Here is a 26,686-nt window from a genome sequence, read left to right as displayed (position 1 = left end):
TTATATCGACTTCTCACCAAGTCGACTTTTTCCAACTTTTATTACAGGGTCTTCTTTTTGACTGCTTCATACCAGATAGTCATCTTACCAAAATTTTTTGAAGGTAGAACATAGTTGACTGCTACTTTTATCCACAAAAAGTCGAAATAGATTCACATATATAGAACTAGGGTTTCGTTCTCAGGAAGTGTCAGGAAATGTAGTGATTTTTAACTCACCGATTCCCGGGAATTAAAATGTATTACAAAATATAACCATACTTATGTTACACATTTTATACAACAGAAATTGCGAGGTATTCCTATAAAAAAGTTGCTCGCGGGCCATATATTTGGAAAGAAATTGGAAAGTTCGAAAAGTAAACAATTTCAAAAAGTAGAAAATTCAAAATCGAAAAAAGTGAAATAAAAAATAAATATACGACATACTTTTAGGCTAAAAAATGTCCGATGACTCAGTTAGTTTTAACGTTCCGTTTCGTGACGAATCAGTTGATTCGTAATTTTCCTAAAAACCCAACGTCGAACTCATGGTTAAACTAACGACTTACACAGGTTTCCGTAATCTGATGGTTCATAATTGAACGGAATGTAGAAACTAACTGAGCCTTTACATAACTAATCTGCTAGTTCATTACGTAACGGAACGTAGAAACTAACTGAGCCTCAACAAAAATATCATCAAAAGCTAACAGTTCACATTGAATAGCACTATTTAAAAATGTAGAAGAAGATATTTCTGTGGACGAAGCTAAAATATAAGCGAATTATTTTTTCAGCAGCTATAAAAATATAAAATAAATATTTATCAAAGAAAAGAAATACCTATTTCTTTGGCTAAACAAATCGCTAAAATGGACGGTGAAGATGGTGTTACAAAGAGGGGTCGAGGACGTGGACGGGGTGCTAGAGCCCGTGGTCGAGGTCGTGGACGCGGTCGTGGTAGAGGCAAAAAAGCCGCAGTAGTTGTGTCTAGTGATGAGGAAGTATCACTGGATCAGTCATTTGATGGTAGTTCAGGTGTTGTTGTGGAAGACGGTGATGTGTCGGCGGGAAGTGGAGCCAATGTTTTGCTAGAAACAAGTGAAGATGCGGTTATGAATGACTTGACAAAAGGAAATGAAACGGCAGAAGTTCCTGCTAGTGTTAGCACTGTAGGCAATACAAATACAGAAACAACTAATAATGCGGTTACTACTCCGCAACCGGAACAGCCTCCACCCGCGTTGCCGGTCCAGCCAACGAACAATATTGTACCACAAACAAGTAAGACTTATTTGAAAAATATTTCCATTTCTCCTATAATATCTTATTTGATATTGTTATTATTCTAGTTGATATGGAAGCGGACATATCTCAGCTAGAGGCGCCAACATTTACAACTATTTGTAGAGGTCCTCCGGAACCAATGCTTCGGCTTAAATGGAATCACAAAGTCAATTTGATTGGCGAAAAGGTTTTAAATCCCATGATTCATATTTGTGATCAATGTGACAAACCGATTTTACACTACGGTCGCATGATCCCTTGCAAACATGTTTTCTGTTTGAAATGTGCCCGGACAGAACCGGTGAAAGTCTGTCCTCGTTGCAATGATAAGGTAGTACGTGTAGAGCAATCGGGGCTTGGTACGGTATTTATGTGTACACACAGCGGCAGTCGCTATGGAAATACTGGTTGTAGAAGAACTTACTTATCACAAAGAGACTTACAAGCTCATATAAATCATCGCCATGTTACTCAACCACCTCCACCCCCACCACCGGCACCTATACCCCCACCGGCCGAAATCAAACCCGATTCAGGCATTCAACGAAAACTATCCGAATCGTCCGTTACAGTAGCACCTATACAAGCTCCTTCCACCTTGTTAACTCAACGCACCCCCTTACGGTCGACTAGTAATATTGGCTCAATTGCTCCTCCCGGTTCATCAGCACTACAAACATCTACCACTCATTCCTCTTTAACACAGGCCAATTTGGCACGCATAAATAATGCCAATGCTCAAGATTGTCATCAGGGTAAGGTGGCTTTGCACCAATCGCTCAAAAAGACTCCCCTTAGCCAGGGGCACCATCAGCCCTCAGAATCTGTTGCGGATGCTTCATATTACAGCAGCGTTTTAAATTCTTTTGGAAGTGCTGGGGGTGGTAGCTCTTCCGGCAACAATCCTCCTTACGAAGGCGGTACATCAAATCAAGCGGGAGGTCAAAGTTCTTGGCAGCAGCAGCAACAATACTACAGATGAGAATTGCGGAATAATTTATGGAAATGTTTTTTTTAAATCGCTAACAAAATAATCTTTATGAAAGAAGTCGTTTTTACTTTTAAGACATTTTTATCAACAACATATTTTCCGTTTTATAACAGTAACAAAAATTAAACTATAATTATAAACTCATGAAAGAAAAACGAATTGAATAAACTTTATCAAAAAATAATTGGGCTAATTCTGACTTTTCCTTGTTCAGACAGGAGTTATTCTCAATAAAATAGTCAGGTGTAATTCGTCAACCGCACTCCATAGACGTATGTTTATTTAGATTATATCATACATTTCAAATTCCAATAAATATTTATTTTTAAAAGCACTTTATTGCGTTTGAACAACATTAGAGAAAAACTTAATTTAATAAATAAAAAAGAATTAGGCAAACATTTTGAAATAAAATAACGCCAATTTAGTTTAAGATAAGAAAATTTACGTACTATATTTTTCTTTTATAATGTAATTTCTATTTTATTATACACGTTTAAATAATAAAAACAAAAAAATTAAGATCACTGCCTAGACTTACAGCAGCATCGTCGTCGTCATCATCAACTCAACATTTCATTCTCAGATGATAATTTTTTCGTTTCGTTTCATTTTATTTTCTTTTATATTACTTTTTTGCTACTAAACTACAATTACTGTGTGTTGTCGTTATCCATATCGATGAGTAACGCTTTGTCGCTGCTATCTTCCTTGATATCACTAGTGGCTATGGCGGAATTTTCCGTTTTGGGAGGCGGCGCTGGCATTGGTATTGCTATTGGACTCATGGTGCTTATCATGCGGGGCTCAGACCGAGCCGTGGTAATGGGCAAGGAAGGAGAGGCAGAACTGACCATTGATGATGCTAAGAATGGAGGTGTTTGCAATTCACCATGTCCTCCCATTGGGTGGCCGTGTGAATGTCCATGACCAGAACTACTCGCATGAACGTTGTGACCATGATGGTGGCTATGACCGCCGTGATGTTTATGTTGGTGCTGACCGTGACCATGGGCATGACCATGACTATGGCCACCACTTCCGGCCACAGTGGGAAACGATTTGGGCAACTGTGAGTGCCGTGAAGTTTCTGTAGATTTTAGACGTTCACTTAAAGCTTTTAAAGCAATTTGCCTGTTAATGAGAAAAAAATGTAAAATTAACTTTATTTTTCATACAAATTTCAGCTTTTATTACCGTCTTCTTTCAACATCATGTGGATCAACGCCTGGCATCGAAATTGATACGGAAGATAAACTTGCAGCTGATGCCACACGCGGTGGTGCGGGTGGTTTAACTACTCCCACCTTTAAACAGCACAAGTAAATTGGATTTACTAATATACCAATGATGGGCTGCATAACATTAGGAAAGAAACTGGCAAAAGTAAAACTTTCCGAACTGTCACCACGACCGTTCGGATGGTGTTGATAGAAACGTAAATAGACCCAAGAAACCAAAAGGCCCGAAGCAAACATGGCTGGATACGTACCATCTAACAAATTTACAGCCCAAAGTATTATGGACCAAATTAAAACGGTCAAAGGAACATTGCGATTGGTCAAACGACCCCAGCGTGTCTTAAATATTAAATGATCCGGCATTATTTGACGTACTGCTACACAAATTCCCGCCACATAACCAGCCAATCCATGTATGTGGACATCAAATAAAATTTGCGGATTCTTTGTGATCATGTAATAGAACAAATAGTAAATTGTGGTCAATATCGACACACCAAAATTGCTTAAAGCGAAAAATTTAAACATTTCCATTTGACCCCATAAAGGTTCTATCATTTTACCACACAAACCAACCGTAACAACATCTACTAAAACCTCCCACCAATGCAGTTCTATAAAGCAGAACGTAAATGCAGTCCATATCCAGAATTCTGCATTGGGCAAGATGTAGCCAGGCGTTACAGTTAAGAAGAGTACTGCAGTCTCACTGAACGACAACAAATAACCTACAGTGGTTACCAAACATATAAGGGTAATAACTGGTGATGTATTACGCAGTAACGCCGAAAATTGCTGTTTCAAATAGGGCATATTCCTGTTTAGAATATGTGTTGTGGCCGACATTGTCTTTGCTTTTGCTGCTGATAATGGTGTTTGTTTTTACAACTTTTGCTCTTTTTAATCATAAAATTCGTGTTATTTGTGCTTCTCCAATGCTTTGACAAACAAAAAACACTTGTTTAAATAGTAAACAGTCTGGATTTTAACCAGAAATTCCTTTGCTTATCCACCAGTTGGAGGTGTCAACACTTTTTGTGGCTACTGCTGCTGTCAATAAATAAATGTCAATTAATTTATTTACCCTTTCCATCGGAGATGCCAGACTCGAAGAATTCTATTGTTTTAGTGTTGACAATTGAATGTATTTTCGTGTTGGCGTTTTTAAATTTATTAAAATAAATTTGTCAAAATGATATATTTCAATGAAAATAAAAATTGTCGAGCGGTATTTACACACTAATAAGGCAATTCTTATTTACGTAAACTTGTTACCCATTTTGCGACAAAATACTTCCAAATACTAGAAAAACCTCTCTTTTATTCTGTGGACACAAGTAATAATAGCCTAACTCGAAACATTAAAAAACTGAATTGCTTATGACAGTTGATACATGAGATATCATTTGTATGATATATGAGAATTATTTGTAAATAGGAGTCGATTTTGTACTCTCATTCAATTCGATTGTGATATAATTTTGTAAGATAATCCAATTTTTAATTTTGATACTATTTTCGTAAAAATGTCCAAAATTTTGAACACTTCATTCACACATGTACTTGACATGTGATATATGTTTTTAAATAAAAGACACGTTTTTAATTTTACAGTTTTTTTATGGTTTTGTTTATTTTTATTATTACAAGTTTTTATTATTTAGAATTAAGTTTCATTTTGAATTATTTTGCTTTTTCTTTAATTCTATAACTTTAATAATTTCACAATCATTCGTTCTGTATATAAATAAACTACAACTTTTATAATTTTTAATATTATTTCATCAAAATATTATTAATTTAAAGCTTAAACAAAATGTATATTTATAAAAAACAATTTCAAAGGATTTTTTGTAACCAGTCTAAGATATAAAATTAATATTCTTCATTTCTAGAAATAATATTAAAAATCTTTAAAGTTAATAAAGTCTCATTTTTGTGTTAGATGTGTTTTTTCTTTATCTCTTTATAGAATTTTCGTAAAAAAAAATATTTTAACATAAAACTAGTATTTCTTTTTTTGTTAAAAAAAGGTATGAAAACAATTATAGTAAACCTCAAATAGGCTTAAGAAAACAGTTCGAAACAAACGATGTTTAAAATAAATGGAAGGATGATGTTTTAATTGTATAAACATTTTAATTTAAAAGGTGGAATTTTTCATTTTCTTCTCCTTTGCAGGCGGTTTGCATTTTATGAGGTGAATAGGAATCACTAAAGCAAAATATGGAAGGGGTTAGACTAATGTTTGCTGTTAAAGAAAATTTTAAAATTTTCAACTTCTTCTAAGAAAATTTAGAAAAAGTTTATGAAACAAACATCTTTCCTTGCCTTGTATCCTGCTCTATATATTGTTTTAAATAAAAAAGTAATTACAAAGAAATCTTATAAAAAAACCCAAAACGTAAAATGTTTTGAGTTTCACTTATGTACCTAAACATACAAACATATACACACACTTGACACGCTCTTAACTAAGTGATTGAATGCGCTTAGCTTAGAACAGCAGTGTGCCCATACCGCCCATTTCAGATTGTTCTTTAACGAAGATTTCAAAGTATTGGTAGATGATGGTGACAGCCAATAGGATACCGGTACCTGAACCGATGGCACCCAAGAAATCGGCCAACACGGACAAAGCGCCAATACACAAACCACCGAAGGCAGCAGCTGTGGGAATATAACGGTTCAATTCATGGATCATAGAATTTTCACGATGGCCACGCATAACCATGTGTTGTTCTTTCAATTGTTTAGCAACCTGTAAATAGGGGACACATTAAAAGTTACAATGTTTAGTTAATTTTTATATAAAATAGGAATTTAAATACTTACATCCTTGGCAGAGCTTCCAGATACATCAATCCATGTTTTGGAGAAGAACGCACAAGAGCCCAACATGAAGACAATGTAGAGAATGGCGTGGATGGGATCGGTTAAAATATGGCCAACACTTTCGGGTGGCGACAAATAGTAGCATAGACCACCGATGGGGTAGGAGCGGGCTGGGCCGCCACCACCAACATCAGCCCAAACACCGAGAAGGTTAATGAAGAAGTTTCCTTGGAATTTAACAGCCAACATTTGGGAGATAACATACAAGTTTGAAACCAAAGCTGATTGCAAGATAATGGGTATGTTAGAGGTATAGAAAAGCTTAATGGGATAGCTGCTGTATTGACCACGGTAACGGGCAGACTTGATGGGCAAATCAACACGGAAACCTTGGAAGTATATGACGACAGCAAACACAAGTACGGTGGCCAACAAGTTCATCAAGTTGGGCAAGTTTTGACGATAGAAAGCTTCGCGCAAAGCACGGACCTTATCGCTGCGAGTGGCCATCAAGTGGAATAAGGCAATGACAGCACCTTCGAATTCAGTACCACGGCCAGTAGTGACGGTGGTGGGGGAGAATGCCTTCCATACAATGGTTTCACAAATGTTAGTGGCAATGAAGAGAGAGATACCAGAACCCAAACCATAACCCTTTTGCAACAATTCATCCAAAAGCAAAACAATCAAACCAGCAGCGAACAATTGGATAATGATCAACAGACAAACGCCAGCGCCAATTTCTGATGGATCACCATACATGCCAGTCATTACGTAGACGATGGCCTGACCAATAGTAATAACCATGCCGAACAATTTTTGAGCACCATTGAACAAGGCACGATCCTTGGGAGTATCACCGACTTCGATGATTTTGGCACCAGCCAACAATTGCATAATCAAACCGGAGGTGACAATGGGAGAGATACCCAATTCCATAAGGGTACCACGATTGGAGGCCAAAATAACACGAATCCAGTAGAAGGGATCAGCTGAGTCGGAGCTCATGATACCGAACAAAGGAATTTGACAGCAAACCAAGAAGATGAATAGCGTTATGGCGGTCCATAGCACTTTCTCTCTGAATTGAATCTGAAAACGAGGTAGGTTATATATTACAAATCTTTTTTAATGTGTTTAATTAAAATAAACTCTAATTATTTCATCTTTTACTAAAAATCTTTGTGAAATATCAACTTTCATTTAAAATTTACTATTAGCTAAAAACTAACTAAAATGGTGTATTGACCTACATTCTTGTTTAATTTTTTAAAGAAACGATAGAATAATAATAAACTAGTCTTTATAACTTTCCTCAAAAATCAAGCTATTAAAAACTTCATCATTGTCATCATCATTATGATAATAATGACAGTTGTTGGCCGTTCGTCGTATGCATAGCTACGTAAGCAAAAAAAAAAACATAAACAACAATCAACAGCGAATACTATGATTGTTTTCTATTGAAATTTATCAAAGCAGACAGACGAATAACGAAAATATTTAATGACGAAATGAAACGACTTGCATTCGGCTTATTTTGTACACGTCGTATACGCTGGTATAACTGTCAAAATAACACGAATACAGATAAATGTCAAACTTAAAAGAGAGAATAAAGAAAACATGCATACCATTCATAAACAGAATACAATTTGCTTTTTTCACGAATAATATAACATTATATTATTAATATTTAATTGACAAGCAATCTATTAAATATATTCAATACATTTTATAACAAAACAAATAAACAAATCTTTAATTAATGATAAAGGTGTGAAATGCCTGCGTGGCTTTTTCCTTCTCCCTTCAATCCCTTTTCAATTTATTATTGTTTCTTTATCTTTCTCATTTTCTTTTTATGACAATTAGAAAGTTTTGTATTGTATGGCAACCTTTCTTTCTACAACCAAATAAATGAATTGGAGAAAAATAGGCAGGCGGCTTATCTTAATGCTTAATTTGGCAATTAATAATACATTTCTAATTGAAATCATTAATTAAACTTGACTTATTTTTTAAATATAAGCTAAAATAAACAATTGTAACTTACCTTGCGTTCTGGTTTAGCAATTTCTGGCAGTATACTGCAGAAGGGTTTTATGACTTCAAGGAATTTAACTGGAAGGGCAAGAGAAAGAAGTTATATTAGTTTTAACACGTCACCAGTATTTATTTATTTTTAAGCATCTAATTTATTAGCCAGTATATTGAAATAAACACAAAATTTGTATGATTACAAGCAGGAAAGCAACACCGGCAAACAATTTTGAAACTGTGTATACGTAAGCAAAGTAAAACGCTTCAAACTTAGGACGGACTACTTTTAAGTTTTGCCCACTTTTTGTAACTCAATCTCAGTATTCTTTTAACTTGCATTTTCTTATTAATTCACTTTATTTTTGTTTTTTAATTAAATTTCGTTGCAGTTGTTTACTTACTTCCCATTGTTATTTGCTGTGCTTTTAATTAAATGTTTCTATGTATAAAATTATTCCTAATTATTGTTTCCACTGAAACGTCCGTATAGAAAGTGAATTTATTCCCCCAACTTATAAATTGGGCCAGAAAAAATTCTTCGAACACGCAAACGAAATGTACCGACGTTAAAAATTGAATGAACAAAATTCGTAAAATAGATTCAACTGCACTTGTGCTTCGTGTCAAAGTGCTGCCAATTCAATATTGTTTACTTACTATAGCTGTACTCTTTTTACTTATGGCAGACGTCGACAATTTTCATAAAATATCTTACTGTCTCTGTCTCTCATACTTATTACACGTTTTTGTTCACGTGACCATTTTTGAGTGCTGCCAAGTCTATAAAGTTCTTCTTCTTTTTTGGGTAAATATCAGGGGGAATTCTTTATCTTAAATATACCGTTAATAAAAAATTTATTATATTAAATTAATCTTCTAGAAATGTAAAATATTACTAAAGAATTATTATTAGTAAAATGTGTTAATTTAAATAATATTTATTAGTCAAATTAATATGAAGCAGTTAATAAAATTTTATTGTTTAGTTATAACTGCAATAAATTAATACCAATACCAAACGGAAACAGGATGTAATTTGAATGTTATCATTTTCTTATACATCTCTTTTTTTTTGCAGACGCAATTCATTAAAAAAGCGCCTAAATAAAAGCCTTTTTGACAGTAGCATCAATTTACTTATGTTACCTGTTGTGAAAACATATTAACAAGTGAAAAATGAAAATTTATTTGATAAATATATTGTGCATATTATTATTGTTTTAAATTATATATAAATCTTTAAGAAATACAAAATTCGTGTGAATGTGAAAAAATAAATGTTGTCTGCTGATCCTGGGTGTTTTCTGTTTTTTGGTGTAATCTATAGAAAGTCTAGAAAAAGTGAAAAAATGTTTAAAAACAACAATTAATAGTAAAACTATGTAAAAATTTGCGGTCAAATTATTAGAAACAACTTTAGTTACGCAGCTATTAAGGTAAGCTGACGAATTTTACAAAATACTTTGTATAGTGTATACAAGGAGACACTTGAGTAACATAATTTAAAAATGTGACTTCCTAGGGTTTGGAAGAAAGAGTGCCTAGTGATATGAGGCTCTAAAACTCTTTAGAGTGTTTTAAAAATGTTTCCTGATAGGTGGCCCTTGGTCGGGAGGTACTGTTTTAATGTTCACTTATTGATAAGCAGCTGGCTTTCGGCCGGACGAAAAACCTGTTGCAGTTGCGATTGGAAGCGTAAATGTCTAGTGCTGTTAGTATAAAAAAAGATTTCTGCTGGTGTTAGAATTGAAAGTGTCTTGAGTTAAAATATGGGCCTATGAAGTTTAATTCTGTTTTTGCGTTAAAAATGTTTTCTGATGGGCGGCATTTGGCCGGAAGAAATTGGGGGAAAGGATTATAAGTGTAAGATGTTTCGAAAACCAGCCACAATGACAAGGAGTCAATGCATCCGAAAGTCATTTCCACTAACGTCTAACATTCTGGTACGTTTTTTGTCACGAATGTACTCTTTGTAAACGAGAGTATAGGTAGTCGTCAATTAAGTGTTCCCTTTGCAAGCGAGGGCGGAGACAGTCGTAATATTACTGTCCCTAAGTAATCTTGAGAGTAGACACTTAAAAACAAAAGAAAATAGGTTCATTGCCATGCATTGACTTCTTGACGTCCTAGGGCTAACCCTAAGTTATAATTTAACTGGATAGTTTGGATCTATGCCCCTGATGAAAATAATTGAATGATAATATAAAAATAACGATTTTTTAAAAATATTAAATGATTAAGAGATACATATTATCAATTTCAAATTAAAAAAAAAAACACTTTTAACACACTCATTGACCCAAATTTAAACAAAATTGTTTAATTTAATTAATTGAAAGTAAAAATCGTCAATTCAATGAAACTAATAAAAAGAAAAATAAAACATATACTATAATGTTTAGTATGTCAATAAATTCGTTTATATTGTTATCAATATTTTTCTATTTATAAGAACAAAACATTTTACAAAAGAAATACATTTAACTTTTTATAGTGTTTACATAAATACTATACAAGTGTACAACAAATAAAAAACATGAGCATATAAATTGAAAATATGATAAATGTTTTATAGTAAGAAACTATTTGTCGTATATACACAATAAAATAATATAATTAATAGTGTCAATTTTAAATGTCCACTTCTTAATATTTAATAATAAAGTATAGATTTTTGCATTTAAATATTAGGCCAATTCTCATAATTTCTTTCAGAAACAAATCACAAATATTCTACCAGATATGTAAAGGAAAATAATCGAAAATAATCATTAATCGTTTCTTAAAAAATCACAATTTAAATATATTTTTTAAAAAGAAATGTGTTGTTTCTTTATTTTTTATACGAAAATACAGTCAAAAACTGAAAGTGAAGATTTCAAATTTTTAATTTAGTTTTTATACAAATCTTATGGGTAAAATTCTTTAAAGCAGAATAGACAAAAGTAGACAGTTTAAAGTAATATCTGTTACAAATACATACTACATATATTTATAGTTCTTTTTTCACTTTAAAATCTAATTACATACATAGTAACAATTTAGTTTGTTTTTAAACATAAACAAATAAAAAATAATAATTAAATAATCAAAAATTGCACAATTTTTTAAGTTTAGTTTTTAAAAACTACTTAATTTTTGCTTGTTTGTATAACGTAATAACAAATAATATGGTTTCATTTTAAGTATATGGAATTTTAAGTAACTTATGTTATAAAATTGCTTCTGCTTCTTATTGAAAACACAACTAAGTTTTAAAAACTATTTTGTGTGTGATTTACAAATGACCATTTTCATTGTCACGATTACTGCGCAAATATAAAGGGGTTGTAAACGATTTGCCTTGTACCAAAGGAGACAAGTTTTCACCGGCATAACTAACAAATGGGGATATTTCGCATTCATCGCCATGAACCAGACCACCAGCTGCCTCAATATATTTCTTATGCAAACGATAAAGATCAGCTTTGGCTGTCGAGGGACAATCTTTGCCCGCTGAATCGGCATTCTTTAAAGCACTAAACTCCTCATCTCGGGGCACTTCCATAGCGACGAATTTTTGTGTAAATTCAAAGACATCGAATACGAATTTTTCAATTTTAATGCCATTTGGCTTTTCTGGAGTAATCCGTTTGCCTGAGTTGTCTACAAATGGTATCTTCTTTTTGGCAACATGCAATTTGAGTTCCTGCTCAAAAGTACTGGCGATTTTCTGTAAGAACGCAGTTGAGAAAAAGTGATTGCAAATATTGCCGGCATTAAAAGTGAGACGACCATCTGAGTTACGCATTTCGGCAGTTTTGGCAGATATTTCGCTGTACTCCACTACTTGGTATTTGCCATCCACAATTGCTACTACACCCACAGCCTCGGTGGGTGAGGATTTTTCCACTACTTTAGCAGCACAGTCAGCATTTTCTTGAACACAATAACCAATAAATATGGGATCGGCCACCTTAATCAATATATTGTCTACACTGTGGGCATGCAAATACAAGACTCCCCTTTTAGACAAATCATCTAATACGCCTTGTTGTTTCATAGCGCGATAGATGCCTCCATTGCCATCAGGAGCTCTCGCAATGCGATGCTTTTGATCCAATATAATTTTACCATCGTATTCGAAACAGGGCAATGAACCTTGTTGAAACAGTACAACATTTTCCTTCTTCAAACCAAAGTAGTTATTGGCCACAAAGTAGTCATAAGTTGGTTGTATAGTGTGTTCTGAAGTCATTATATACCAAGTAATGACACCCTTTTTGCCAGTTGCCTCAAAGGCCAATTCCTCCAATTTCAAAATACGTTCAGCTTGTAGGCGAAATAGAGTTTTGTGGGATTGTAAACCAACGTCATACATGCCTTTAGGATGAGCAAAACCCAATCTGGTTCCTAAAAATATATAAACAAAACGGATGATAATAAAGTAATTTATGCATATTGACGTAAATAAAAACATATCTACATAATAATTATTTACTTTATCTATATATAGTGTGGATATGTATAAGAAAACATGTTTCCAAAACAAAAAGTTAATGGTTTGACAAGTTTTAAATATCAATCAGAGTTATTTAAATGCAAAATTTTTTGGATAAATTTCAGCTTTATCTGACCTTTAAAACTTGTTTTCAACCGAAGAAGTAACACAAAATAGAACTCACTTTTATTGTTATTTATTTTAATGGAAAAATTAATAAAATATTGAGTTTTATAATAATTTCTAAAATATTTGTTATTGCAATTTAGTATTTTGTTGATCCCAAATATATAAAGAAAAAATATTTTATTTTAGTTGGGAACATGCGACATTTTTATTTTGGTGCGACCCTAATTAAAATACATACATACATGTGTTAACTAAAGTATTAACTCTAGAAATTATATTAAAAAAATTCGAACAGTGTAAATTACAGACAAACAAGAGTTTTATAATAATAGTTATCATATGCTGTTGGCATTGTTGTGAGCAATAAGTAAGATAATTATGAAAACTCTAAAAGAAATTAAAAATAAACAAAGACAAATAAAATACACAGAAAATGTTATAGTGTAGTAATCAAAACACTAAATAAATACAAATATACACAGCATTTTTTGTATGTAACTGGTAAAACACTTAAATAATATAGTGCAGCGATAGGTTCAAGGCTTTTAGAAAGGGACTTTAAGATAAGAATTGTATATGTTGCATACCAGCCACAGATTGCTCAAATAATTAAATACCGTTAAATAGGGAATGGTTGGTTACTCAATTGAGGCGTGACTTGAAAGTAAAAATATTCATACAAATCATTTGAATATATGATTTTGAAAGCAACCATACCAAAACCACTCAGAATGTGGTTTTGAAAATTATTTAAGTCATTACACACCTACATATTCAAAAATACTTATTACAAGCACAATATTGTTATGTATGTACAAACAAATTGTACAACAATAAAGTTCATTGAACTTACAATTTAAGAAAAAAAGAAACAGTAATTATATTTTAAACAGAATGCACTTACCTTGTCCACCTGCCATAAGTAAAACGGCTACATGTCCCAAAGAAATTTGCTTTAAACCTTCATCACGATATCCATTCAAAGTCTCTTCAGAGGAACGGGCAATACTAATAACCTTAGATTCTGGTATGGGTTGCAAACGATCGTCCAGTTTTAAACCATTTTGTGTTAATGAAGTTGTGGCACGATCAAAATATAACTTCAATTCATCCAAATTTAGTTCAGCTATATCAGACTTTAGCTGTGCACGTTCTGTCTCCGATAATTCTTCCCAAAATTTGAGCAAATGCTCCTGGCCAACTTGCGTCAGACGTTTGTGCAATTCAACGTAATCAGTCATGTCTAATCAATTGGAAATTAAGCAAGAGTTATAGTTGATATTTAAATAAAAGCAAACTAGCTTAAAGTGCTAGTATTTTTGCTTATAAATTTGGAGGCTTTTTCAAAACAACCGTACGCTTTGACAAGCGCGCTCAAACTGAAACGTATACAAGTTGGTTGTTTTGCTTTTAGGTCTCTTCTTAGTAAGCGAGTAGTAGTAGTAGCAGAAACAAGCAAATAAACAATTCAAATATCAACAGGTCTAGTTATTTAAACTTGTATAAAACCTACAACACTATGGAGTTTTTTCTTTCTGTTGGTTTCTGTTTTTTCTGCGTTTATTTATTGTTTTTATTTTACTAGTATATTCACTTAAAAATGAATGCAATTGGTTGGCTAGATTTCTTTAGGGGAAAGAGATTTCATATAGTTTCTTTGTTTCTGTTTTTTATACAGGCTCTGTAAAGAATGAAGAAGTTTTTTAGCAAAAAATCTTGATGTCCCTGAATAAGTTATAACATACGTGTACAGTTTATTAATTACAGGTAAATCTGGATATATTTCATTTAAATTGAACAAATAAGAAAAAATCCTGTTTATTAAGGTCTATATTTCAAACTCTATCAATATTTAGTTTTTATGAGATATTTTAATAGTGGAATATTTGAAAAGCATACATAAGTCATACTAGCATCTTTTATATAGATTTATCAAATTTCAAATATGTAAAAACTAAAACTTATGTATTCACGAAAATTAGATAAACAAAAATTAATATTTAATTTAAATAAGAAGCATATTAAACTCTACTATCAGAATCTTGTTTAATTCGTCAAATCCCTTGCTGTGCTTAAAAGTTATTAAAAAAATAGTAAAATATTATTAAACATTCAAAAATATTTTCTCGATATGACTTTTTTTTGGATTATGCCTTGTCGTATATAAGAGATATATGTACTTATGTGTGTTTTTAATATCCATATATGTTGGTAGTTGATATATGTATGTATGAAGCTTAAATGTACATTCCCAAAAATTAGGTTTAAAATTTATGCATTTTTTAAGAAATTTTATAGAAATATAGAATTTTATAGAAAAATATTCTTAAAATTTAGTTGCTGTGATGTTAAGAATAAAATATATCGCACATTTCCTACAAGATTGATATAACTATCTAACGTATAACATTGAGTATTTTATGACATACATATGTATTTCTTAAATAACTTTTAAACTAATAATGGGATCTGATTTAGATTGTAGATGTTAATATGATACTCTATATAAATCTAAATGAAATATTTTCTTATCAAATATTCGTCAAAATATGAATTTTAGTTTGCTCTTACACCGAAAATAACAGACATTTTAGAAGAAATAATTATTTCTGGAGTTACATATGTCAGTCTTGTAGTAAATGAGCAATATGTACTGAGAATATGGCCAATTTGAAATTTTTAAATCCATTTCACCGAAAATAACAGACATTTTAGAAGAAATAATTATTTCTGGAGTTACATATGTCAGTCTTGTAGTAAATGAGTAATATGTACTGAGAATATGGCCAATTTGAAATTTTTAAATCCATTTCATATCGAGTATAAAAAAGTATCACTTTTGCCCGAGTATTAAAAAAGTTCCCGCGGCAATTACTTCAAATTTTACGATATTTACTATAAACAATATTTTAAATTTATTAATCGGAAATTTTTCATATTAACAAAGTGTCATTATTTGACCCACGATATTTACAGTTACGGAGAAAATGCAAGTACAGTGCCTGTGGTTTATCCCTTTCCAAATTTCATGTAAAATTGTGAATGGCTTTAGAAGATCGATTTGTGCCTATATATGTATATACCCGGATATCTGGGCGTTGACACTAATATTACCGTAGTCTTTCAAAATTATAGCGCAATCAAATACCTGTGAATAACGGAAACAGGAAATTCGTATAGGTATCAAATGTGTAAAGATATTTTTGTGTTCTAAAACTGCATCAAAATTTCTGCAAAACATACTTATAATTTCTATTACGTTTTATTTAAAAGTTTTAATTAAAGCTCAACTCCATATTTTTTATCTTGTTAATTTTATTTCTTTTTATTTTATCATTCTTTTTTTTAAGAATTATAAATAACCTATTTTTTGTTGGTTTGTTTACTTTATTCTTTTTTTTAGTATAACATTATTTTAACCAGCTCATTTAACAGCGCACTGTTAAGTAATTCTAATAAGAAAAACAACAAATATTTATTTTGTTTTTGTAAATGTGTCTTGTTTTTCAAGTTATTTTTTCAATTTACCTTCTTTTTTAATGTATTTTGCAGTGCGATATTGTGGACTATTTATATTTTTTCCATAACCATTTATATTTAATAACTATTTTTGCAAAACTAGTTTTTCTTTTGCTATTTTCTTATTAAAATTAAAACAATCCAGCCGCTTTTATCAGACACCACGTATAAAAATACAAACACACAAAACAAAATGAATCGATAAAAAAATTCTAAATAGAATCATCTGTCAAACACTAGTATAATAGTGATGATACCATCGGGTGGAAAAAAGTACCACGACACAATAGTGTTGATTTTTTGTTTTAATTTATAATTTTTTGAATGATTCTTAAAAATTTTTTTGAACATTATGTTTTTGAAAGTCGATTTCCGACGCACATACATAAATCGACTTTATGAGTTCATTGTAGATATGTATATATATTTTTTTAACTGTCAACAATATATTGCCAAAGTCAACTTTTTGTAGTAATTAATAAAAAAACGTTATACATACGTTATAAATTTTTTTGTGAAGAGTTCTCGAATTTTTATATATTAATTTTAAAAAATCTGCAACATTTTTATAGATAACTTTTTACGATTTTTTGATTATTCGATTATTTTATCACAAGAAAATTATATTATTTATTTTCCTATATTTTGCGTGCCATCACTGTGACAACCACCTTTCATTAGATAAAGCAGTTCTTTTGATTAATAAGGGTGTATAAAATTCTTGCCGATAATGCAGTGTAAATAATGAATAAATTTGTAAAACGAATCCAAAATTTTTATTTGTATAAACAAAACATAATGATTGAAAGTTCCAGAAGATACTATTTATATAATTGATAATATTAGTTAAAATTAAGAAAAAATAAAAAAAACTTGTGACAGCGGTGGGATTCGAACCCACGCCCTTTCGGACTGGTGCCTAAAACCAGCGCCTTAGACCGCTCGGCCACGCTGCCTTGTGCCTGACTGATGTCAAATGTATCATAAAAATCTGAGCCCGATTTTAAAAGAAAATTCTAAACATAAATATTCTTTTATGTGATTAACATATTTAGATATTTTTTATTTCTAATATCCGTTTTAACTGAAAACTTCCGAAAAGTTGCATTTCATTAAAGTGCTCTTCTAGCGCCTGCAACGAGTTTAATTAGGAAAATTTTAAAAGATCTATTTTTTTTAAAAGAAGGGGGCTATTTTGGCACTTAATTCAAGTCAGAAGTTTTATGTTTGAAAATGAAATAATTATGTATTTAATGTTATTTTAAAAGAAATCCTATAGGTATACAGTATCGAAAAATAATAATATTAATAATAAAATTAATGATCAGAAAAAGTACTAAGTCAAATATATAAATTTCTTATAAAATTTGTTAGTTAGCTTGCACTTTTTTGAAAACAAGATTCATTACCCTAACTTTATTTATTTATTCTCTATTATTGTCATTATGTAATCATAAATTTTATGTTAGAAGGAAGCATTTTTTTACAGGCTGTCATTTTTAACTGAGAATAAGTATTCAAATTTTGATAATTATTTATTTAGGAAGTAAAATAATCGAAATTTCCTTCAATACATCTGCATTTTAAGTTTACTATTACGACATTTATCTTTTTAACACCGGGCCCCGTTCCTACTAATTGTTAAGGTTTAATTGATTATGTACTCCAATTTCTATTGAAGGTTTTTTACACTTTCAATACATACATATGTATGTATATGTCTGTATGTACCTATCTATATGTATTTTGTAACCGTAAGTCAAATATAAAGATTTTAAAAATAGAAAAGATTTTATAAAAACAAAGTTACGGTCGACAATTATACGTTACAAAAGGATAATGAAAAACACGTCAAGGTGTGCAAAAAAGGTACCAAATATTTTCTAAAGAAAAAAATACACACACATAATTTTTACAACTATCGCTACCATACAAATCATAGAGAAATTATTGCTCAGCTGTTCAAAAAGTAAAACGCAATTGTCTTCTTATAAAAAATACATACAGGATAATAAAAGAAAAACAATACCTTACTAAGGACAGACGACGACGTAATACTTTATTATCTTAAGATAGTTAAATAACAAAAAAAGTAAGAAAAACCTCCCTTTGAGATTGTGATTTAATCACAGTAGTATGTACGACAAACTAACATGAGACACAATGACTAGAATGGTTGGATATTTTGTTTTTGGTTACATACCAGTGAGTTCATACATATGGATGGTTGAAGAATACCTTAGATTACCTTTTGCGGGTAAATAAATACTTGAAATGAAACAGTAATGTTTATGTCTCCAACAGGGTTGGAAAACTAAATACAAGTATTGTATTTCAAAACTTAATCATATTCAAAAATTCCATAGATGCATCTATGCTTCCCAAAAAAATGTTCTAGTTGTGCTGTGACATATCACATAAACAGCTTGGGTTAATGTTATTAATAACTATGTATTGTCGATTTCTACATTCAAAATTTCTTATTTCGTTATAATTTTTATTACTTTTTTATAACAAAATAGGCAAAAAGAGGTATAGTTAATATTCAAATGATACCATTTTCCATCCTAGTTATGGAACAACTTTTTTTAAAGCGCATGTGTAACCCCAGCCCCTATACATATATGTTTGTATGCCATACATACATATGTATGTACTGTTCGTTCGTTTGTATCTGACATTTGGTCGTTACATTTGAAAATCGTAAAATTGTATATATTTGTATGAAAATAATAACAAATATTGCGTATTTTATATGTGTGATTGAGAAATAATATGCGGGTAAAGATCCGTTTGATACATTTTGTATGCCATTAACCTTTTAAATAATTTACATAGGTAAGGGTTTTTAACAAACACATTTAGTAAAGGTTTATAAAGAAATAATTCATCACCATCAAACAAATATGTATGCTTAAACATACCCCAATTTTAAAGTCCTTCAAATTACCGGCTTCAAATTCGCCTATAATTCCTACATTAAACAATGTAGTGTTAAAGAAGATGTGCTTTTTTTTATCAATTAAATCAGGAGGAAAATTTTCGAAAAATTTTTACAGCATTTAGTTTCGTACGTATGTACATATGTGGGCATAAAAATGGCAAACACCTCAATTGGATCCACACAAAATTGGAAGCTCTGAACACGCCTATTAATAGTTTTGACTTTTGGAATTCAGCCTTCTAATTTATAGTCAGTAAACCTTGAGAAGCTATTCTTGTTAGTAGAAAAAAGAAGGTGGAGAAACTAAACCTATGCAAAGGAGATAATATAATTATGTCTTAGAGAGCAATCAAATATCTGGGTGTTGTAATAGACCGCTTGAACTTCAAACACCCCATGGAGTTCGCATTTAAAAAGGCAACCGGCGTAGTAAACGCCTTAGCGAGGTCGATGGAGCAAAAGACTGCTCCTGTAACGTGTTTCTAACTTCATACTCCTATATGGGGCACCAGCATGACAGAATATAACAACGCAGTCTGCCTAAAAAGACGTGACATTACTTTTCATGATAACATGTCTAAGAGTATGCAGTGGATACCGCATAATGTCCCAACATCAATGTTTGGTTAAACAGGAATCACGGAAATAGAGTTATAACATGACGCAGTTTTTTCCAAGATATCTCACACAGATAGGTAGATACATGACGCAGTTTTTTCCAAGATATCTCACACAGATAGGTAGATAGATAGATAGATGATAGATAGATAGATAGATAGATAGTAGATAGATAGATAGATAGATAGATAGATAGATAGATAGATAGATAGATAGCTAGATCTATAGATAGTATCGATAGATCGATAGATAGATAGATAGATAGCTCGATAGATAGCTAGCTCGCTCGATAGATCGCTCGCTCGCTCGCTCGCTCTCTCGCTCGCTCGCTCGCTCGCTCGCTCGCTCGCTCGCTCGCTCGCTCGCTCGTCGCTCGCTCGCTCGCTGCTCGCTCGCTCGCTCGCTCGCTCGCTCGCTCGCTCGCTCGCTCGCTCGCTCGCTCGCTCGCTCGCTCGCTCGCTCGCTCGCTCGCTGCTCGCTCGCTCGCTCGCTCGCTCGCCCGCTCCGTCTCTACCCGCCAATGTTGTAACTTTCCGGGACTTAGTTCCCACAACATCATTATACCTTATAAAATTAAAGTGCAAATTATGTCATTTGATATCCCCGTTAAGTTTGTTATAAAAACTGAATTGAAAATAATTGTCTGAATATTTTTTGTAATCTGCACTATGAAACAGCAGTTAGCATTCTATTTCTTTGTGAAATTTGCAATTTGAATAAAAGTTTTCTTAATTATGTCGAGAACCCTCTAGTACAAGTACACTGGTCTCATTTAGAATAAGAATTATTGTGGCAAAACAGCTCCTTGGATGCGGAACTTAAAACTCTTTGTTTTCCAGAAGTAATTGTCATATTTGTATTAACTTCTACGGAACTTCGATTGCAATTTGTTTTATTAGATTGATTCATCAGAATAATATAGATCGATTTGGAATTTTACATGCTTTGTTCTGCAAGCGTTTCTTTACTTTGTTTAGTGTCCATTGCTTGTCTTATTAAGTCTCACGGAAGTTTTTTGGTTCTGTAGATTTTGAGTTTCTAAGTGTGGATCGGTTTGGAAATTGTTTTTTTTATAGAAATTTAAAGGTCGGTCCAGTAAAATCACTGAATAATTTTTTGTTTGGTTTTGTTTTCTATATTGAACTTATAATCATTTTATATGTAATTGTTTAAACAATGGACTCTTGTTTATGAATATTTATAACTTCAATATCAGTTCAATAACAGGATTTCTATTTCGATACAAAAATAGTATGAGGAGTCAAAACTTTAATCTATGCAGTGATGAATATTAGAACCCCAAGCTAGTGATATACATATATTAATTACCCTACGCTGTTATACAAGCTTAAACACATCGCAATTAACCAATGTATTAGATTATTACGTACGCATTTCCCAAAAACATTAATTATTTCCCATTCCCTTTGTACTTTCAAAAAACAAAAATCTTTTTACTTCTCGGCTTCTCAATTTTATTCTTGTTTTTGTTTTTATGTTATTCTTTTTTAAAGATATTTTTCAAAATAAAAGAAGACTATGTCTTTGTGTAAATGCACCAGGTGTGCATAGGATTTACGGTTCATGTACGCGTTCCTCACGACGAACACAAGCACGTTCCATACAATGTAAAATTTAAGCGCAATTTCAAATCTACCAAGTCTTCCCCTATATGTTTAATAATAAATGTCTATACATGCAATTACTCGTTCATAGTTACCTTAAGACATACAACCAAACAAATTCTTCTACTTCGCTCTTTCTTTTTGTTTTGTTAGTCTAAGAAAGGACTTGTTTTTCTCGACGTAATTCCCAGTGTGACAAATCTACCACCATGATCACAACTACAGCTGCACATACACTACTACGTTTGTATTTCGTCGTACATTTATTGTTGTTGTTGTTGCATTGGTATTTCCTTTAGTTAAGGGTGATTTTATAACGTATAGTATGGCGTAGCAAAGATGAGAGTTACCTTTAGCGAAAATATCCAGTAGATCAGTTAGGTTTTGACAGTGAAACGAGTAGGAACTTTTCCGTTTAAAGAAAAAAGTATCCTTCCGATATTAAGTAGTTAGTTGTGAAAAATTGTTAAATTTGAAAAAAAAAAAATGTTTTGTTTTTGTATTTATTTCTAAAATAATTGTTAACTTTTATAAAAAAGGACTTTGTTAATTTATCCTCTGTTTGTTATCCTGAAAAGTGTTATAAACGTGAAAAGGAAAAATTATTAAAATTACGAAAAACTAAACCAAATACCAAAACCGTTAAAAAGGAAAACTTGAGCGCAAATAAATTTGTATAACCATTACAAGAAAACTTTTCGATCATTATTAATTTAAAGAATAACAAAAACACAAATATGTCGTTCTCCAAAGCTAAACTAAAGCGTTTCAACGATGTTGATGTGGCTGCATGTGGTTCACCTGCCCGTCATGTGGTCGGTACCGAAAATACTGGTACTCCAACTGCTACCGCCACTACGTCATCATCTACTGCCCACCCGGAACGTAAGGAACAAATTGAAAAATTCTTTAAAGATGCCGTGCGCTTTGCTTCCAGTTCGAAGGATGCCAAAGAGTTTGCTATTCCCAAAGAGGGTGGACTAAAGGAGGACAAGGACAAAAAGTCAAAAGGTTTGAGACTTTTCCGTACACCCTCATTGCCACATCGTTTGCGTTTTCGTCAGAATTCTGATGTTACTGCAGCTGCTCTTAGCAACAATAACAATGCGGGCTCCTCGACGGCCAGTTCTACACCATTGCCTTCGGCAACAACCACCCCCGTTAAAGAAATGCCCAAGTCTGCCAGCCGTTTGAAAGGCAAAGAAGCGTTACATCAAGAAATTCGTCATAAAAATGAGTTGATTGAAAACTACATTAGCCAAATAGATGTACTGAAGCGTCATGTAGATCAACTTAAAGAAACTGAGAGTAAATTGCGGGAAGAACATGCTTGTGTTCAACTGAAAACTGAAGGTATGGTTCAAGAGCTCACCACCGAGAACAAGACCGTAAAAGATTTGAATGATCAGTTAACTGTAGAAAATGCGAGACTTGTTGAACACATTGCCCAATTAGAATCCGAAATACGCACTCTTCAAGAGCAACACTCTGCAGAAGTTTCTAAATTGTCTGATATTAGCGAACAGCTTAGAGCCAACAATGAGGAATTGGAAATTGCCAGCAAAAAACACTTAGAAAAGCATGAATTAATGGAAGCTCAAATTTCTAAGCTTGATCAAGAGATAAAAGAGGCTCGTGAACGCTTGGCATCAGATGCTGAAAAAGCCCAACAAAACTTTGAACTCATTGAAAACTTAAAAAATATAAATGAATCGTTAATTGGTGATGTTGATAAGCTCAAGAAACAAATCGAGCAGGATGCTTTGTCCTACGCTCAAGAAACTAAAATCACACAAAATGAAATGGAATGTCTGAAAAACGAGCGCAACACCTTAAAGAACGATTTGGCTAGTAAGTGCGACTTCATTAAAGCTTTGCAAGATGAACTTTTAGACAAGAATTGTGAGATTGATGCCCACTGCGATACCATACGTCAGTTGTGTCGCGAAAAAGCTCAATATGTTGAAAAAGAACGTCTAATGAACACTGCCGAGGAGAAGGTGCGCTTTGCTGAAGTTCAAGCCGAACAAAAGGTACAAAAACTTGAGTCAGATCTTGAAAATGCTCTAGAGCGTGAGAAGGCTTACTGGCGCAACGAATTAGATAAACGCCAAAAAATGGCTGAGAATGAGATTATCAAAATTGAGTTGGAGAAACAAGATGTTATGATATTGCTTGAAAGTACCAATGATATGTTGCGCGAACGCGATGAGAAGATTCAAAAGTATGAAGAACAATTGCGTAATGGAATCGATTACTACATACAACTTACTGATAATCTCCAGAAACAAGTTGTAGATCTGAAACAAGAAATGGCCAAAACTATTACAGAAAAGTACAATTATCAATTGACTTTGAACAACACCCGTTCTACAGTAAATATTCTCATGGAACGTTTAAAGAAATCTGACGCTGACGTAGAACAACTGAAGGCTGAATTGGAGTCGTTGCAGTTGGCTAAAGGTGCTTTGGAACAGAGTTATCTCACTTTGCAAGCCGAGTTGGAGTCGGTCAAGAAGCAGTTGGCAGAATCGGAGACTGCTCTCCAAGCGCTGCGAGCTTCATCGGAAACACTACAAAAAGAGGTATCCCTTAAAGAAAGCATGTTCAATGATATACTAACTTCCGAAGAAGAAACTTTGGCTAAATTCACTAAGATTGCTTCTTCATTCCAGGAGCGCATCGATGGGGATGCTGCCACTTACCTGGATATGTACAACGAGCTCAAGAACAAGGATGAGTCACGTGAGGTGTACATGCAAGACATGAAAAAGGCTCTCGACGAATTTGCCACCGTTTTGCAATTCGCTCAGCTAGAGCTGGACAACAAGGACACCACTTTGATCAAGGTACGTGAAGAATGCGAACAACTGAAGCTTGAAAACATTGCCCTCAAATCGAAGGTTGACGATGGCTCGGTTAAAGTAGCTACACCTGCCAAAAAGAACAGCACCGATATGGAGAAAATTGAGGGGTTATTAATCGATTCCGAATTAAGATCAGAATGTGATAAAATTGCCACTTGGTTCTTGAATTCCACCGAAAAGAGTGTACGCAATGAAAGTTCAAACGAAATCAGTGAACTGTTGAAACCTACAACACCGAATAGCAAAGCAACACGCACGTGCACCACACCTGTACGTTCCTCGGGTGGAAAAGCTGTGGTCAACAACGTAAATACGCCACGTACACCACGCACACCAAAGAACTCAACACATACTCCCCGCACCACACCCAAGAAAACCGTTCTGTTCCCGGGCAAGGAAAATATACCCAGTCCACAGAAACAGGTGCTAAAAGCGAGAAATGTTTAAGATGTAGACAAAGCGAGAGAGAACGAGAGACGACAATTATGTTTATTTATACTATAATACATTTTTAGAATATTTACAATTTATAAGTAGTCGTACTTCCCTAAGAAACTAACATACAATTGATATATAAATACCTACATATTAAACTCTTTTTTAGATAATAAAATTATTAAAAAAATATATATACGATATATTCTTCCTAAGCATTCCTAACTTTATGTATTCAAATTATAATTTATATATAATTTTATACGAGTATGTTCATAATTTTGGTATCAAAATAAAACAAGCAAGCAAACAAACAAATATAAATTGTATTCTTCTTATTTCGGTAGTTGTGAAATTAAATAATCAAGGAAATTCCCACAGTTATATTTGAAAATCTTACCTAAAAGGATTTGCCATTGTTATGTCAGATTAGTGACAAAGGAAGAATAATATCATACAGTGGCAGAAATATAATTGCTACAGAGGCGGCATAAATATAGGAAATTTCCTTAACGATGTTTTGATTATTGCAGTTGGAGTTTTGTGGGAACAAAGGGAAAATGTAAAAACATTGAATTTCCGGTTTCAGTGAAAACAAATCATTATTATATGCCGGAATTGTTTTTCATAAAAGATCTTTTGCCAAGTATTTAATCATCAGTTTTTACATTACTTATTCTTTTCATTCTTAAGATTCTAAATAATTAGACTGACGAGGGTTCTTTTCACTTCTTTACTTAAGGTGACGAAATTTTGTTTGATGTAAAGTTATGTAGAGAAATAAAAAAAAAAAAACAATTTCTATTAAAAATTTAAGGGTAGTGGAGTTAAACTCATTCGTTTTTATTTCGATATTGTAAGCAGTAGACCGTGAGAACTCACTTTTTTTAATTTTGTATTTTGCAGATGTTCAACAATTGTTAAGACGTATACAAACATTTACATTTCTTTTGGGGGTTGGTAGGAAAATTTTTATTTTCTATTTATAATTATTAGTTTCTTTGTTTACGAGTTATAAACATTATATTCGTCAACATACTGAGTACTTTGCTTTTCGACTTAGAAAATCGAGATTTGGGGGGGATATTAAGAGTGACAGGGTAGGCAAAATTGGAGAAATTATTCTTTTGTAATCTAAAATTGTTATTCTAACACAAAGTTCAAAGGACCTCCAACTTCGGTCAAACGTCTTTCTTATATTTTCTCATATTGTTAAGAAACCTGGAAGAGATTACCACTAGACAAGCAGTAAGAAAAAATTTTACCAAATAATTACTATAAGTTTTCCACTTAAATAACGATTTTTATGGTAAAAATGAGTGATCACAGAATTTAAGAGTTTTTAGTATAGCGCTTCAAGGTTTTGAGTGTAATGAACTTTCAGTTTTCAAATTTTTTTTAAGAAATATCAAACAAATTTTAAATGAAAAACTTAATTTTTGATGATATATTAAATGTTTTATGAAAAATTTATTTAAGTTTTTATACAAGACCGAATTTTTTGTGAAAATCAAATTTTTGATTCAAATCATGCATTTTTTAAGAAACTTTTTATTTTTTTAAATATTAGTTTTTTCGGTAAAATATCGATATTTTGGTCGATCTTAAACACTTAGGTATGTATTTCAAAGCGCATTTGTTTTGCGGTTAATACAAAGTAAGGATTTAATATTAATTACAATTCTGCTAAA

The 26,686-nt window shown here is 32.4% G+C and overlaps 5 protein-coding genes and 1 non-coding gene across 7 annotated transcripts; 2 read left to right on the top strand and 4 right to left on the bottom strand.

Annotated features, from left to right (window-relative positions):
- Positions 1-685: 685 nt before the first annotated feature.
- On the top strand, positions 686-2,443 carry LOC119616319 (E3 ubiquitin-protein ligase Hakai). The gene is made up of 2 exons (XM_037972670.1): positions 686-1,265; positions 1,334-2,443. The coding sequence occupies exons 1-2, from the start codon at positions 854-856 to the stop codon at positions 2,248-2,250; spliced, it is 1,329 nt and encodes a 442-aa protein (XP_037828598.1). The 5' UTR covers positions 686-853; the 3' UTR covers positions 2,251-2,443.
- Positions 2,444-2,682: 239 nt separating this feature from the next.
- On the bottom strand, positions 2,683-4,592 carry LOC119616317 (transmembrane protein 115). Its single transcript, XM_037972669.1, has 2 exons — positions 3,457-4,592; positions 2,683-3,393 (listed from the first exon to the last, which is right to left on the bottom strand). Exons 1-2 carry the CDS (start codon positions 4,344-4,346, stop codon positions 2,913-2,915), a joined length of 1,371 nt encoding a protein of 456 aa, XP_037828597.1. The 5' UTR covers positions 4,347-4,592; the 3' UTR covers positions 2,683-2,912.
- Positions 4,593-5,430: 838 nt separating this feature from the next.
- On the bottom strand, positions 5,431-9,029 carry LOC119616312 (protein transport protein Sec61 subunit alpha). The gene is made up of 4 exons (XM_037972660.1): positions 8,780-9,029; positions 8,392-8,459; positions 6,336-7,427; positions 5,431-6,261 (listed from the first exon to the last, which is right to left on the bottom strand). The coding sequence occupies exons 1-4, from the start codon at positions 8,784-8,786 to the stop codon at positions 5,998-6,000; spliced, it is 1,431 nt and encodes a 476-aa protein (XP_037828588.1). The 5' UTR covers positions 8,787-9,029; the 3' UTR covers positions 5,431-5,997.
- A 2,153-nt stretch (positions 9,030-11,182) lies between these two features.
- LOC119616322 (UDP-N-acetylhexosamine pyrophosphorylase) lies at positions 11,183-16,730 on the bottom strand. Of its 2 annotated transcripts, XM_037972678.1 has the most exons (3): positions 16,516-16,730; positions 13,892-14,230; positions 11,183-12,770 (listed from the first exon to the last, which is right to left on the bottom strand). In XM_037972678.1, exons 2-3 carry the CDS (start codon positions 14,226-14,228, stop codon positions 11,656-11,658), a joined length of 1,452 nt encoding a protein of 483 aa, XP_037828606.1. In that variant the 5' UTR covers positions 14,229-14,230; positions 16,516-16,730; the 3' UTR covers positions 11,183-11,655. The 2 variants fall into 2 exon arrangements, with proteins under 2 accessions (XP_037828606.1, XP_037828605.1); XM_037972677.1 differs by lacking the exon at positions 16,516-16,730 and having other exon boundaries at positions 13,892-14,618.
- A 652-nt stretch (positions 16,731-17,382) lies between these two features.
- Positions 17,383-17,462, bottom strand: Trnal-uag. Its single transcript has one exon. It is a non-coding gene; the product is annotated as a tRNA-Leu (tRNA).
- Positions 17,463-22,067: 4,605 nt separating this feature from the next.
- On the top strand, positions 22,068-25,302 carry LOC119616342 (putative leucine-rich repeat-containing protein DDB_G0290503). Its single transcript, XM_037972713.1, has 2 exons — positions 22,068-24,278; positions 24,369-25,302. Exons 1-2 carry the CDS (start codon positions 22,431-22,433, stop codon positions 25,005-25,007), a joined length of 2,487 nt encoding a protein of 828 aa, XP_037828641.1. The 5' UTR covers positions 22,068-22,430; the 3' UTR covers positions 25,008-25,302.
- Positions 25,303-26,686: the final 1,384 nt, after the last annotated feature.

The sequence above is a fragment of the Lucilia sericata genome, unplaced genomic scaffold, assembly GCF_015586225.1.
Source record: "Lucilia sericata isolate MDLA Ls3-8-SP2 unplaced genomic scaffold, ASM1558622v1 Contig000067F_arrow, whole genome shotgun sequence".
Lineage (NCBI taxonomy): Eukaryota > Metazoa > Arthropoda > Insecta > Diptera > Calliphoridae > Lucilia > Lucilia sericata.
This window is presented reverse-complemented; position numbering and strand designations above follow the sequence as displayed.

Coding starts and splice junctions, on each gene's coding strand:
- LOC119616319 (XM_037972670.1), top strand. CDS start 854: ATGGACGGTGAAGATGGTGTTACAAAGAGGGGTCGAGGACGTGGACGG. Junction 1,266..1,333: donor CAATATTGTACCACAAACAA/GTAAGACTTATT, acceptor TTATTATTCTAG/TTGATATGGAAGCGGACATA.
- LOC119616317 (XM_037972669.1), bottom strand. CDS start 4,346: ATGTCGGCCACAACACATATTCTAAACAGGAATATGCCCTATTTGAAA. Junction 3,394..3,456: donor CATGATGTTGAAAGAAGACG/GTAATAAAAGCT, acceptor TCTCATTAACAG/GCAAATTGCTTTAAAAGCTT.
- LOC119616312 (XM_037972660.1), bottom strand. Junction 7,428..8,391: donor TTGCTAAACCAGAACGCAAG/GTAAGTTACAAT, acceptor CCTCGTTTTCAG/ATTCAATTCAGAGAGAAAGT. Junction 6,262..6,335: donor CTGGAAGCTCTGCCAAGGAT/GTAAGTATTTAA, acceptor CCCTATTTACAG/GTTGCTAAACAATTGAAAGA.
- LOC119616322 (XM_037972678.1), bottom strand. CDS start 14,228: ATGACTGATTACGTTGAATTGCACAAACGTCTGACGCAAGTTGGCCAG. Junction 12,771..13,891: donor ACTTATGGCAGGTGGACAAG/GTAAGTGCATTC, acceptor ATATATTTTTAG/GAACCAGATTGGGTTTTGCT.
- LOC119616342 (XM_037972713.1), top strand. CDS start 22,431: ATGTCGTTCTCCAAAGCTAAACTAAAGCGTTTCAACGATGTTGATGTG. Junction 24,279..24,368: donor CGGAAACACTACAAAAAGAG/GTATCCCTTAAA, acceptor TCTTCATTCCAG/GAGCGCATCGATGGGGATGC.